The sequence below is a fragment of the Temnothorax americanus genome, unplaced genomic scaffold, assembly GCF_048541705.1.
Source record: "Temnothorax americanus isolate GAGA-0224 unplaced genomic scaffold, ASM4854170v1 Scaffold99, whole genome shotgun sequence".
Classification (NCBI taxonomy): domain Eukaryota; kingdom Metazoa; phylum Arthropoda; class Insecta; order Hymenoptera; family Formicidae; genus Temnothorax; species Temnothorax americanus.
Window position 1 is genome coordinate 25,641 of NW_027509822.1, and position 14,593 is coordinate 40,233.

The 14,593-nt window shown below is 37.3% G+C and overlaps 1 protein-coding gene across 1 annotated transcript in view; it reads left to right on the forward strand.

The window, feature by feature from the left end:
* The first annotated feature begins 1,874 nt into the window (after nucleotides 1-1,874).
* LOC143908563 (sodium channel protein Nach) overlaps nucleotides 1,875-14,593 on the forward strand; it is a 228,595-nt gene continuing 215,876 nt past the window's right edge. Inside the window, exons 1-3 of the mRNA XM_077426253.1 lie at nucleotides 1,875-1,972; nucleotides 4,258-4,464; nucleotides 4,612-4,777. Coding sequence (XP_077282379.1) covers nucleotides 1,875-1,972; nucleotides 4,258-4,464; nucleotides 4,612-4,777 — 471 coding nt within the window. The remainder of the gene's footprint in view (nucleotides 1,973-4,257; nucleotides 4,465-4,611; nucleotides 4,778-14,593) is intronic.

Here is a 14,593-nt window from a genome sequence, read left to right on the forward strand (position 1 = left end):
AGCTGTTATTCCCTTTCTTCAGTCCTCTTATGATTATGTTGTTCCCCCTTCTCTCCTTCTTCTCTCTCTCCTCTATTATTCTTTTCAGCTTTCTCACTTCTTCTCCTATCTCGCCTGTCAATTCCCCCTTATCTCCTTGTCTAAGCTCCTGTCCTTTCCACTTGCCTATTCGTTCCGTCACTTTTTCCGTTATTTCTTCGATCTTTTCTTCTAACCTCCCTTTTCCTCCGTCTTCTTGTCTCTCTAGTTCTTTTACTCTTTCTTCTAATTCCTCTATCTTCTTTTCCTTTCTTTCTTTCCTAGCCTTCCAGCTCTCCTTTAATTCCCATATCTCATTCCTTGTGCCTGCCATCTCTTCTTTTAATTCTCTCAGTAATGCTATCATCGCTCCCTCTTCATTCTTCCTTTTTTCTTCCTCTTCCGTATCTCTCCCCTTCTCTTTCATTCTCTTCTCTCCAGGTGGTCTTCTTCTCTTTATTTCCTCGTCCTTGTGCATGGTGTAATCTTCTATTTTGAATTTTACACGTCGCTATATCTGTACTGTTTTTCCCACGCTTTCCTATCTCGTCGCCCATCAATACGCACGGGCCCGCCGCGTTACGTGCGGACTCGGCCTTACTCGCTGCCGCTCGCTTGTCTCCCTACTCTATGCCGTATGTCGTCTATACTCTATGCCGTATGCTGCATGAAAATCGCACAAAATCCCCATTTTATCCCTAGCCTTTCCCCTCGTCCCTCTATCCTAACCTCTCACCTAGTCGTATCTTTACTCTTTTGATTAATTTTCACTCTTCGCGTCTCCCTGCTTCCCTCCACTTCTATCGCTTCCACCGCCGTTCCCCTCCCCTCTCCTTCTATCCTACACTCCAAATCTATCAGTAAACGCAGTCGTTAGCAATATCCTACGTAACGCTCTCTGCATCCATTCACACACACATCCGCTAACCAAGTCTCCCCGTTAATTCTTTTAATGATATCACGAGATATCGCAAAATTCCGTGGGACTGAAAACGGTGCGGGATTGCAAACCTCATCTTTGTCATAACACTGTGCTATTTTACATATAAGCTTATAGGCACCCAGTTATAATTCATACTGTCTGACGCAATGTTGGGTGACGTACAGCTGCCAACCATCGGCCAAGCGTTGGTCTTCGTTGTACACTCGCGGTCAATAATGCTTTTCATCTAAAATTAGTTGCGTTCGAGTTAATAGCTGAACACATCGTGTCTAGATATTTGTGCATCATGACTGTTTGTTCTACCAATAGATTTACTACATTTTTAGAGCCAGATTTTTGTGGCAGTGAGGCATCGGAAATAGGGCGACTAATGCCAGGCTTCCTCAATGGTGATAATGCGTCGGGAATGGGACTAGTGTTAGAAACAATACAGATATTGCTAGACTTCTGTGGCCGCGCGGCGTCGAATCTGGGCTTTTTCTTCTTTAAGACGATGACCTGCAAAGGTATAGGGCGAGTTTCTCGCCGTTTAGAAAAATATCTGTCCTCGAGTGGTCGAAGAGGAAATCGTTCCTCGAAAAGCCGCCGCGGCGTTTTGTCCAGAGTGCGTTAAACTTGGTGCACGGGGCGCCTGGCGCCAATACTTGAAGGGCGTCGAGCGCCAGGAGTCGGACGTCTAAGCGCCATGAGCCGGTGGGCGTTTGAGCGCCAGGAGTCGGAAGGCGACTAATCGCCAAAAGTCGACGGGCGGCTTAGCGCCAAGAGACGTTAGGCGTCCAAGCGTCAGAAGGTATCTTTATAAGGGAAGGGATTCCTCCAGTTATACTAGATTTTTCTAGTTTTTGCCTTGCAGGGGGTTTCTTTATACAGGGTGTCTTATTTTAAAAAACTCAGGCAAATATCTCGAAAAAATATGGATGATACGGAAAAACGTTTCAGACAAAGTTATACTGCTTCAAGGAAGACGGATAATGGCGATGATTTGACCTTGGGTGGTCGTTTGAAGGTCACGTAATTAAATGTCACTTTCAATTTCTTAAGGTAGTTTGGTCGTGAACAACTTTTTCCAAAAGTGATAGATTTTATTTTTTATATCGAAAGAAGGAAATATCCTGAATCGATTAAACCCAGAAAGAAGACTATTCACCGTCCCGTTCTCAAGATATTTAATTTCAAAATTAGGTCATTTTAACATTGGTCTAATAGGAAAAGAGATATTTTCCTATGAATAACACAAGTTTGCGAAAAATCTTTTGCCAAAAATGTCCGAACAATATATATCGATAGAAAGAGGACACTGTGAGGAAGTCTATAGTTGAAGGTGAACACGATCCACCATACAGTTTTTTTTAAATTAATAATTAAAGTTTGGTTTCCGGTGCTCAAGCGCTGATTTTCACAACTCGAGCGTGGCGACGTGGCAACGCCGCACGCTGGGATCGTCGGCGTAAGGTTAGGTGCACGTTAGGTGTGAGTGAGCGCAAAGACAAACAAGTGTACCAACCGCACAAACTGTTTGGCTTTGCCAAGTCGCTGTCCTCATCTCGTACATGAGGGCTGCGAGGAAAATTGTTTATGTAAAAAATTACATGCACCTTGTGGCGAAATTACTGTACTTCCGTAAATCGCCATAATAACGCAATAATTTAATCAAAATAATCTCCGAAGTAGAGCATTCAGGAGTTGGCACAAGTTGAAAACTAGTCAATACGTGTTAACATACACTTTATTTTAATTTATTTCAGGCAAAATATTATTCTATAACGTAAAAATTACTTACTAATGGTCTTTTTACGTCGTTACGAAGCTTTGCGACGCGTTATTCTATTTTTTTTAATCATATAAATGATTCGATAAAAAAATCATAAACATTGCTTTGACTTCGGCTCTTCACGACCGAACCACCTTAAATGGAACCTCTCATATTATAGTACAAAAGAGCCAATTTTTGACCCTAAATAACTCCCGAACGGGTCAACGTATTGACCTCTGGTTTGGAACAAAAATTTTTTCTTTTTATGCCCTTTCAAACAACCCCGATAGCACCAATATTCTATAAATATTCATATAACGTCCATGGGCATTCTGGACATAATATGGACATCCATAGGATATTGTGTGCTGTCTGAGAATATACTATAATATGAGGAGTTCCATTTAAGAAATTGAAGGTAACATTCACGTGACCTTCAAACAACCATCCAAAGTCAAATCATTGTCATCATCTTATGTCCCCCTTGAAACAGTACAACTTTTGTCTGAAACGTTTTTCCGTATTTTTCATATTTTTCGACATGTTTGCCTGGATTTTTTAAAAGAGACACCCTGTATATTGTGGCTGGATGTATTTTAAATTCGAGAAACGCTTTACATCATGTGTTGCCTAGCGGCGTCGTCGCGAACTAGTTGCTAACAATATAGACTTCCGTCGAGTTAAAATGCAGATGCGTTTTGAGAGTGGCGTAGGTCGTCACATAACAAGTAGCCAGTTATTTGCCAGTTATGGCCCAGTAGTGGCTGATGAATCTTGGCCGACAATTGACTGCCGCATGCAAGCGTCCCATTTGACTACATTGATATTGACCACGGTCTCGATTAACTAAGTTGATATTGACCACGTCCCGATTGACCACGGTCCCAATTGACCACGATCGCGATTGACCACGTTACAGGAGGTAGCAGCAATCGCGTGACAGAAACGTGTGAATTTAGAGCTTGTATGAACGGGCTCTAAATCCGTGGCACGCTTGTCTCAGTACCGTGTACGCGCATGCGCGCGTACGCAAAAATACGTACACGACGATCGTCTACGATACGCTTTGTAACTTTAAATCCGCAGGATGCTTGCTCTTTCTCGCTTGCATTCGCTCTCTTGTTCTTATTCCCTTATTTTTGCTCAAATAATGTATAATAATTTACTTGCTGGATTACGATAACGTAATAGACACGTTGACGGCCCTAGATACTAGCGCCGCATATAGTATCAAAAATATAAACCGAACAAGCTTTTCTGTAATTTTCCAGATTTGGATTTTGCATCGCAATATCTCCGCTTATAGAGCACGTAGAAAAAAAAAATAAAAATACTTTGGTTATTATGTAATTTGAACCTAATAAGCTATCCGCATTGAGCTTATTTAGAATTTGATCAGTTCAACCGTTATTGCGAACTCAAAATCTCGGATACTCGCAACTCTTGTACTCGCGTAAAGAAACACGGGGCGGTCTTGCGTTGCGTGTGTAGTTGGGCGCAAGACATTACCGTGTCTCTTGATGTCAATATTTATTTATTATAGGATTATTTGGACGATAACAGTATTCGTGGCATTAGGTTGCGCCATTGCCTTAATGAAAATGGCTTGGAATTATTACGATACCCATCCTACTTTGACAGTTATCGAGTCAACACATCATGGAATATGGAATTATCCGTTTCCCGCAATAACGGTGTGCGATATTAATCGTATGTCTTACAATTTGACTAAAAAATTTGTTGAAAATTTGTAAGTATTTAACGTTTACGACTTTGTGTATATAGGTACATACTGAATAATTATTTAAAATCAAAATTATTTAATTTTTCTTTACACTATTTGTAATGCATAATCCTACGTATATGAAAGTCATTTTTTCTCCTTACTATGTTGCAGAAAAACACCAGCCAATGTCTCGAAAGAATATTTAATTCAAGAAATGCGGCTAATGAATGAATTATTACTACCAGGAATATTCGGATATGACGTTCAGAAGAACCTTACTCGTTTACAGGATATTATAGATGATAACCATTTATCTATTCTTAATGTAATGAACATGGTATGTATATATAGAAAACATTTGTTAGGCGTATGCATATAGTATGGCTACGAGATTCTGGAATAAATTTTACGGAACAATAGCATTACTTTAATAAGAATGACAACTACTGCAACATACAGGCATACTGTAAATATTAATATTATTATATTTAAATTTGATGTTATTATGTATCAGTATATGAGGGTCGGTATGAGAGTAATGCCTCCTAATTTTTTCTTTTGAATCTGGTGCCATAGAAAATTTTGCGTTTCACTGAATTGTTACTTGAAGTCTCTGGTTGCATTATGTTGAGTAGTGTTGTGATCAGTTATATACGTTAGTGTATCACGCAAACAGTTCAAATTGGTGCATGTTTTAAATACGCGTAACAGTCAAGAACGGTAATTGAATTTCTTACCATGGAGAAGAAGTGAATCCTATTCAAATCCATTTGTATTTCAGAAATTGTGTTATCATAAACACAATTTCTAACTGTCCCCCTTAGAAAAAAACAAGGATTGGGTTAACCTAACTTATTTAGCTTTATCAATTTCAATAATAATTTTGTCTCCACCAATTTGTTTTTAATTATGCATCAACCATTGATTCATGAGCTAAAATGCCAAATTATTGAATTTAAATATTATAATATATACAGGGTGCTTCGTTTTAAAATTTTAAATGATGCATCCAATTATCTCGTCAATCGAAGATTTTATTAAAAAATGTTTCAGACGAAAGTTGCATGGTTTGGAGAGGAACACATGATGAAAATATGGGCTTGACCTTGGGTAAACTTTTCAAGGCCAAGTCAATGTGATCAATGTTTTCTTAAAACAAACTCCTCATTTTTTATTGCATATTCTTATAGCCCTTGTCGAGACATTTTCAAAACACTATAATAAAGCTCTCTTGCCTTAAGAATTTTTTGAGATATTTCAAATTTTGTTTTCTTTACAGAGGAAGTTTTGTTTTCATGAAAAAATTTTTTTTACAGGTATCTTTGACAAAGTGTTTAAAATGTTTTAAAACGTCGAAAAATCATTTTTGTTCGAAATGTCCGTGGGTATGTGTGTGTGTGTGTGTGTGTGTGTGTGTGTGTGTGTGTGTGTGTGTGTGTGTGTGTGTGTGTGTGTGTGTGTGTGTGTGTGTGTGTGTGTGTGTGTGTGTGCGCGCGCGTGCGTGCGTGCGTGCGTGCGTGCGTGCGTGCGTGCGTGCGTGCGTGCGTGCGTGCGTGCGTGCGTGTGTGTGTGTGAGTGTGAGTGTGAGTGTGAGTGTAACGCTTCTGTTGTCCGTTAATGCTCTAACTTCCGTAATTTTTTAGATATCGGAGTGCATTTTTTTTAATCGCATATAAAGTTGAGTCGAACAATAAAACTTATCGCAATAAAAAAATGGTGCAAGTAGAAACTTGCACATTGCTTTGTCATAGTTTTTAAGTGTGCAAATTGAAACTTGCACATTGCTTCCTTACAGTAGATACATGCACATTGCTTCCTCATAGTTTTTAAGTGTGCAAGTAGAAACCTGTACATTGCTTTAGTTTTTAAGTGGGGACAAGTAGAAACTTCCTTACAATTTTTAAGTATGCAAATTATAAATTTGCACATTGTTTCATAGTTTTTAAGTGTGCAAGTAGAAATTTGCACATTGCTTACTTATAGTTTTTAAGTGTGCAAGTAGAAACCTTTGCTCACAAAGTTCCTCTATGAGGAAGCTTTTATTTTATTCGATGCATAATTATTAGTATTTATTTATTTGTTTTGGTTTCCTCATAGAGGAAGCTTTGTGAGCAAAGGTTTCTACTTGCACACTTAAAAACTATAAGTAAGCAATGTGCAGATTTCTACTTCTGAAGGTTTCTACTTGCACACTTAAAAACTATAAGTAAGCAATGTGCAGATTTCTATTTCTACTTTAACCTTCTAAAGGTTACTCAGGAAGGTGACCTTGACAACATATGTCAAGGTCAAGGTCATTGGCGGGGGCTGTATAAAGGTAAATATTTACAAAAATTTTTATTTATATGTACTTTTCAATGTGTATGATAACAATTTTATAAGATTAAAAAATTTTAAATCTAACAAGAGAAGACAAGGTACTCGTCGTCACCACCTGTATTACTCCCTCGCATATATACACACTCTGATAATTATTTTGTTAAGGCCGTGGCACACAAAAAAACTTAAACAGTAAGACTTAAGCAGTAAGCAAATCAGTCAAGAACTTAAAACATAACGTAAGCGATAGCGAATCCAAACTGTTGATTTTCTTACTAACAGCGCCAAGATTTTTTCCAAAAAAATTTATTTATTTAAATAAAACATTTTTTTATTTTGTACTGTTACTTCTGTAATTCTCTGTCATGAAATCTTTTATTTTATTGAAAAATACATATATAAACTTGTAAACTTTGTATTTAAGTATTTTGTATTTACTTGTTAGATTAAAAAATTTTTAATCTTATAAAATTGTTATCATACATTCTTTTTCTAATTGACACAATGTAAAGATTTTTAAAAGTAGTACAACAATTATTTTTTGATGCAATATATTGATATATATATATATATATATATATATATATATATATACTTTCTTTGTAATTGGCGCAATTTAAAAATTTCATACATTTTTTAAAAGTAGATATGAGTTGGATTGAATAAGAATAAGGTAACGCAATTTTGTGGTATAATGATTTTGTTACAAAGAATTAAAGCTACTACCACTTGGGTTAGAATAGAAAAACTCTTGAATAGGAATACATACAAAGATATATGTATCATTTAGGTTTTAATTTTTTTGGAATAAAAATACTACCTATAGGTTTTTTCAAGGTAACAAACATACATTATACGTGTACTTGGCATCTTTTTTTATTTTTTTGAAAATGGTAATTTTTACCGATTTTGTGCATTTTGTAGTGTTACGCATCTTATAAACAGTATGTACAAGGTGTGAAGCTAAAGGTATTACAGACTATTATTTCTAAAAAAAAAAAAATTTATATTTTCCTTAGTTTTAGAAATAATAGTCTGTAACATTTTTAGTTTTACACCCTGTATATATTTAATTTAAAACGTAATCGCAATCTAGAGTGATTAATGCTAATGCTATACAAATATATATCACATAGAAAAAAATTAAAAGATATAAAAAAAATTTAAAATCTTCGAACAATAAAATATTATAAAACAGAAATACATTTTATTAGTAGAAAATTAATTACGTTGTAGTTAGTAAAAATAACTTCTATATCTACACTTTAAACGACTGTGTTAAGTAGATAGCCGAATTCGTTGTTACTTCTTTTTTGTGATGCTGATTGCTTCTCTTATTGCGCTTACTTTGTGAGCATCTGTCATCGTATATTTTTGGTCGCACAGTTCTGTGTATCAAGGATAATGTAATGTAATAATAGTATATATAGTGAGAGAATGGTCAAGTGAATGGCGTGAGTGGAGGTCAGTAAAAGTGTGAAAGGTGCTTGGGGATGTGTGAGTGTGTATGCGAATATTAAAATCAATTTATCAAAAATATGAGCCAGATTTCTTATTTAGGTGGATGGAAGGGAGTGGGATGATCAGGTGAATGGTATGAGTGGAGGTCAGTAAGTGTGAAAGGTTCTTGGGGATGTGTGAGAGTGTATGCGAATATTAAAATCAATTTATCAAAAATATAAATCGGATTTCTTATTTAGGTGAGTGGAAGGGAGTGGGGAGTGCTCAGGTGAATGGCGTGAGTGGTAGTCAGTAAGAGTGTGGAGAGTACTTGGGGATGTCCGCAAATAATAAAATCAATTTATCAAAAATATAAACCGGATTTCTTATTTAGGTGGGTGGGAGGAAAATGGGGGGTGGTCAGATGAATGACGTGAGTAGTGGTCAGTAAGAATGTGAAGGGTTCTTGGGGGTGTGTGAGGATGTACGCGAATATTAAAATCAATTTATCGAAAGCAAACTGATTTTTTTATTTAGTTGGGTAGAAGTGGGGTGGGGGATGATCAGGTAAATGGTGTGAGTGGAAGTCAGTAAGAATGTGAAGAATTCTTGGGGGTGTGTGAGGGTGTACACGATATATTAAATCAAAATGTGAACTGGATTTCTTATTTCTTATTTCTTATTTCTTATTTCTCATTCCTCATTCCTCATTCCTCATTCCTCATTCCTCATTCCTCATTCCTCATTCCTCATTCCTCATTCCTCATTCCTCATTCCTCATTCCTTATTCCTCATTCCTCATTTCTTATTCCTCATTCCTCATTCCTCATTCCTCATTCTTCATTTCTCATTCCTCATTCCTCATTCTTCATTCCTCATTCCTCATTCCTCATTCCTCATTCCTCATTCCTCATTCCTCATTCCTCATTTCTCATTCCTCATTCCTTATTCCTTATTCCTTATTTCTTAATTTACAAATTCGTGTCTTCGCGTAAATATACCCTGTAGTGTCTCGTTCCGCACGTACTTGGCGCGAAACACTGCCGTGTCTCTTGATCAAGATAAAGTCATCGAAAAATGGATATTTTAAGAGATATTTCATATTTTATATCAAGAGACACGGTAGTGTCTCGCGCCAAGTACACGCGGAGCGAGACCGACCGTGACTCTTTTACGCGACGCGACGGGTTGCGAGTACCCGAGATGTTGAGATCTCGATAACGAGTGAACGGATCAAGTTCTAAGTAGGCTTGATCGATAGCTTGGGGTCCAATTAGGGGGGGGTTCCTCTCATAATATTCCGCTACGTGCTCTACGAGCGGAGATATTGCGACGCAAAGTCCAAATGTGAAAATTTTTTATTAAGATACTTTCTCCTCCTAACGCCGATGTTATGATGACGTCATAATCAGAAACGTCACTTTCACTTTTTCGACACTGGCGGCGCAGATATTGCCAGTTTCGATATCGCGCGCGTATTTCGAAATTAGGTCGATAGACTTATCGGTCAGGAAGAAGATTTCTATTTAGGTAAATTAGGTAATAATATATATTTTGAGTCAACGGAAAAGAAGGTTCTCTACGCTTGGCAGAAAATGCCGCTAGGGAATTTTTAAGTCGATTCTTATGAATCAAGCTTGAATTCGATGTCTAGGTATCCCAGGTTGCCGATGACAAGGTCCAGATAGTGCGTTTCATAGTTTTCGGTGTCCAGGTGTAATAACACGTTGAATTCGATGTCTACGTGTCCCAGGTTGCCGATGACGAGGTCCTCATAGTGCGATCCGTAGTTTTCGGTGTCTACGTGTATTAATACCTTGAATTTGATGTCCACGTGTCCCAGGTTGCCGATGACGGGATCCAGATAGCGCGCTTCATAGTTTTCGGTGTCCATGTGTAATCGTACGTTGAATTCGATGTCTAGTGTCCCAGGTTGCCGATGACGAAGTCCTCATAGTGCGCTCCGTAGTTTTCGGTGTCTACGTGTAGTAATACCTTGAATTCGATGTCCACGTGTCCCAGGTTGCCGATGACAAGATCCAGATAGTGCGCTTCATAGTTTTTGGTGTCCAGGTGTAATCGTACGTTGAATTCGATGTCTAGGTGTCCCAGGTTGCTGATGACGAGGTCCAGATAGCGCGCTCCGTAGTTTTCGGTGTCTAGGTGTAATAATACCTCGAATTCAATGTCTACGTGTTCCAGGTTGCCGATGACGAAGTCCACATAGTGCGCTTCATAGTTTTTGGTGTCTAAGTGTATTAATAACTTTAAATCTGAATGGGTGCGTTCAGCCGATACTCCGCTAACCAAGCAATCGTGAGCAGTCGCTCGTTTTTGCTCGTTTCCTCTCCTTTTATTCTATTAGGTCAAAAGAGAGGAAACAAGCGAAAACGAGCGACTGCTCACGATTGCTAGGCTAGCGGAGTATCGGCTGAACGCACCCAATGTAGGACACGTAGATATCGAATTCAAGGTATTAATACATGTAAACACCGAAAACTACGAAGCGCACTATGTGGACCTTGTCATCGGCAACTTGGAACACGTGGCCATCGAATGCAAGGTATTAATACACCTGGACACCAAAAACTATAGAGCGCACTATGTGGACCTCGTCATCGGCTACCTGGGACACCTAGACATTGAATTCAAGCTTGATTCATAAGAATCGACTTAAAATTTCCCTAGCGGCAGAATTAGAATTATATCATGACATAATAAAAATCGCTAAATTAAAATTATGTCTATACATAATAAACATTGGACGAAAATTATGTCTAGACATAATAAAAATTGGATGAATTAAAATTATGTCTGACGTAAAAATAATTATCAAAAATATCGATACCTGAAGATATCGGTACATATACAGTTGCGAACAACATTCAGTAAGACACGCAAATATAGTTTCACAAATAGTTTCGCCCCGGAGGCAAGATTTGCGATACTCGAAGGACCAGAAAGGGGTTCCCCTCACGACTATCAAATGTTGAACGCGGAAGCAGAAACGCATGCTACGAAATATTAAGCGAAGCGACTCACCGTGTCGGCCGTCGTCCCCGTGATTTCGCCAATCCTCGTCCTGTCCCCTGACTTGGCCGCTCCGTGGGTCTCGTTTGGCATGCGATGGTAAAACTCGTGCAAGCAAGCAAAACGGTGGAGAGCAAGCGATAGAGCAGGCAGGAAAAGGCAGTAGGAGACGTGCGCACTCCCGGTTGAGCAAGGCGGCAAAGGCGATTCCGTGATGCGTTTTGCCCGGCAAACGTACGCCGTAAGACGGCTCTTAGACTATGTGTGTGTGTGTGTGTGCCGCACGGCGGCTTGACGAGAAGTTCTGATGAGAGGTGTGTCCTCTCCGACTATTTGACGATGAGAGGGTGTGCCGTAAAGCGGCTGTCCAAAATGTGTTTTCCGTAAGACGGCTGGATTGCTAATGCTCTGTCCCCGCGGTCTCGGAACATGTCGCTGCGGCGAGTAGTTGTTCCCTTTCCGGGGGGGGGTGAATACCGTCGGCGGATGGGCGATGGCAGCACCGACAGGTGAGTCGCATGATTTGGCTAATCGCGATCCGCCGACGTTTCGCGCGAGGATTACAAACGACTTATGCAACTAGGTATAAACGATAAATGAATACATGAACATGAAGTAACTATGCTATTTACAAGGCGATACGCCGAACAAAAATAAATAAAGAATTTTACAGTTAACGACTTATTAACATTAATCATGCTTTATTGCGATTATGTTTTATGTTGAAATTGAAAAATATATACAAGGTGTACAACTAAAAGGGTTACAGTTTATTATTTAAAAAAAACTAAGCAAAATATTAAATTGTTGTTTTCTTTAGAAATAATAGTCCGTAACACTTTTAGCTTCATACCTTGTATTATATACTGTTTATAAAATTATAAGATATATTGTTTATAAGATTAAGATGCGTAACACTACAAAAAGGCGTGATATCCGTACAAAATTACCTTTTTAAAAAAAGGGTAAAAAAGAGCGCCAAGTACACGCATAGTAGTGTATTTGTATTATGTTGTTATCCTGTTATGTTGTTACCTCGAAAAAAAACAAAGTGGTAGTATTATACCTCCAAATAGCTTTATCCTGTACATACTGTTTATAAAATGCGTAATATACTACAAAAAGGCGTGATATCCGCACAAAATTACCTTTTTTAAAAAAAGGTAAAAAAAGGCGCAAGTACACGTACAGTAGTGTATATGTTGTTACCTAAAAAAAAAAGAAAGTGGTAGTATTATACCTCGAAAAAACCTAAGTAACAAGTGGTAGATCTTTATATCTCAAAAAATCTCGAAAAAATCTAAGCAGTAGTATCTTTATTTCCGAAAAATTATAACCCTAGTGATACACGTCATAAAATTATGTTACCTTATCAAAAAGAAGAGTCGCGCTCAAGTGATCTATTACAATTACAAAAAAGAAATGATATCTCTTTAAAATAGAGCGCCAATTACAGAGAGAACATGTATATTGCCTCAAAAAATAATTGTTGCACTACTTTGAAAAATCTTTACATTGTGTCAATTAGAAAAGAATGTATAATAACAATTTTATAAGATTAAAAAATTTTATTTAAAGTTGACAATGGAATACAAGATATTTAAATACAAAGTTTACATGTGTATTTTTTAATGGTAATATTACCACTGCTTTTCTTCGATTAGAATAAAAGAATGAATCATGAAGAATTACACAGAGGTAACAGTACAAAAAATAAAAATACTTTATTAAAATATTTAAACCCAACAAGGGAATACAAGGTATTTAAATACAAAGTTTATATATGTATTTTAAAAGATTTAATCGCATCGCAAAGAATTACAGAGGTAACAGTACAAAAAATAAAAATACTTTATTAAAATACATAAATTTTTCTTGTCAAAGAACTTGGCACGCACACACGCACGCACGCACGCACGCACGCACGCACGCACGCACGCACGCACGCACGCACGCACGCACACACGCACACACACACACACACACACACATATATATATATATATATATATATATATATATATATATAATATGTTCCTTTTACTCTCTCTCCTGAGTGGAGCATAGGGCCCTCAGAAAACCGTTCCAGCGTTTCTTGTCTTGGGCTAAGTGTTTGACTTGATTCCAGGATATATCCCAGAACTTTCTATTTCTTTCAACATAGTTCTCCTCCAGGTGTTCGCCAATCTTCTTCTTCTTCTTGAGCCTTGTGGGTTCCACTCCAGTGCCTGCCTAGCGATGTTGTTTTGGTCTCTTCTCAGGACGTGCCCGATCCATTTCCACTTCCTTAGCCTGATTGTATTAGTACAAGATCCCGATTAAAATCGACCTTCACCCATCTGTTTTCCTAATAACAGGTATTTTTTATTAAACATAATGAATAAATAAACAAATCGCGGATGGGTTGCTTAATTAAATCAGCTCAAGTCTACCCTTAATTAAAAATAATTTAATTACTTTTTTTTATTTCTACACTCATTTATATTCTCAAAAAATGCAGTACCAATCAAAAGTACAAAGCATAAGTAAAAAGGAAAAGTTAGCCTATCTTTTACTGCTCCCTATTATCGGGTTGCCAGGTATAAACAGGTGAGTTGGTATTACCAATTTACACTCATCTTTATTTTTTAATTGAACTATATATTAAAATAAAGATAATTTTATTGCAAACACAGTGGTATTAGGTTACCTAAGCAAAATCGATCAAGACTTGCAGTTGCCGCGCTTTAAAGCGAATATTTGAGTAAGCGAGCGACAGAGAAGCGCTGAACGTACTATTCTATGCAATAGAAGAGGACGCAGCATAGCAGCTGGTGCGTGAGGCAGTTGCCGAGTGAAAGAGAGTCCGCATGCTCTTTTCTCCGTTCGATAGACAAAGACAACTCTATCGCTCAAAATTCTTTTTGGAGTAAATAATATAAAAATAATTTCTAATATAAAAATGTATAACATAACAATAATATACAAGTAATATTAACTTACCTTTCCATTTTATCTATTTCATTAATAAAACCGAGTAAATAAATAAATATTTCAGAAAACAATAAAATTTAATAACACATTTATTGTTATAGTAAAGAAATAATATATTATAAAACTTAAAAGTTATTGTACAAATACAAAATGTTATTCATCATCAGATTCATCAGAAGTTGAGATGTTCTGCATACTTGTTGTCGGTTTTGAGTAATATGGTCGAATACCTCGTAAAATTTCATTGAAACGTCGTCTTTTACGCGAAGAAGGTCCACACTCGTCTCTGTTATCATCAAGCTAAAGGGTTGAAGAAGTCGTAGCTTTAATATCATCAGGATCTTCATTTTCCGCACAAGGAAATTGATAAATAATTCCAACTATGTCATGC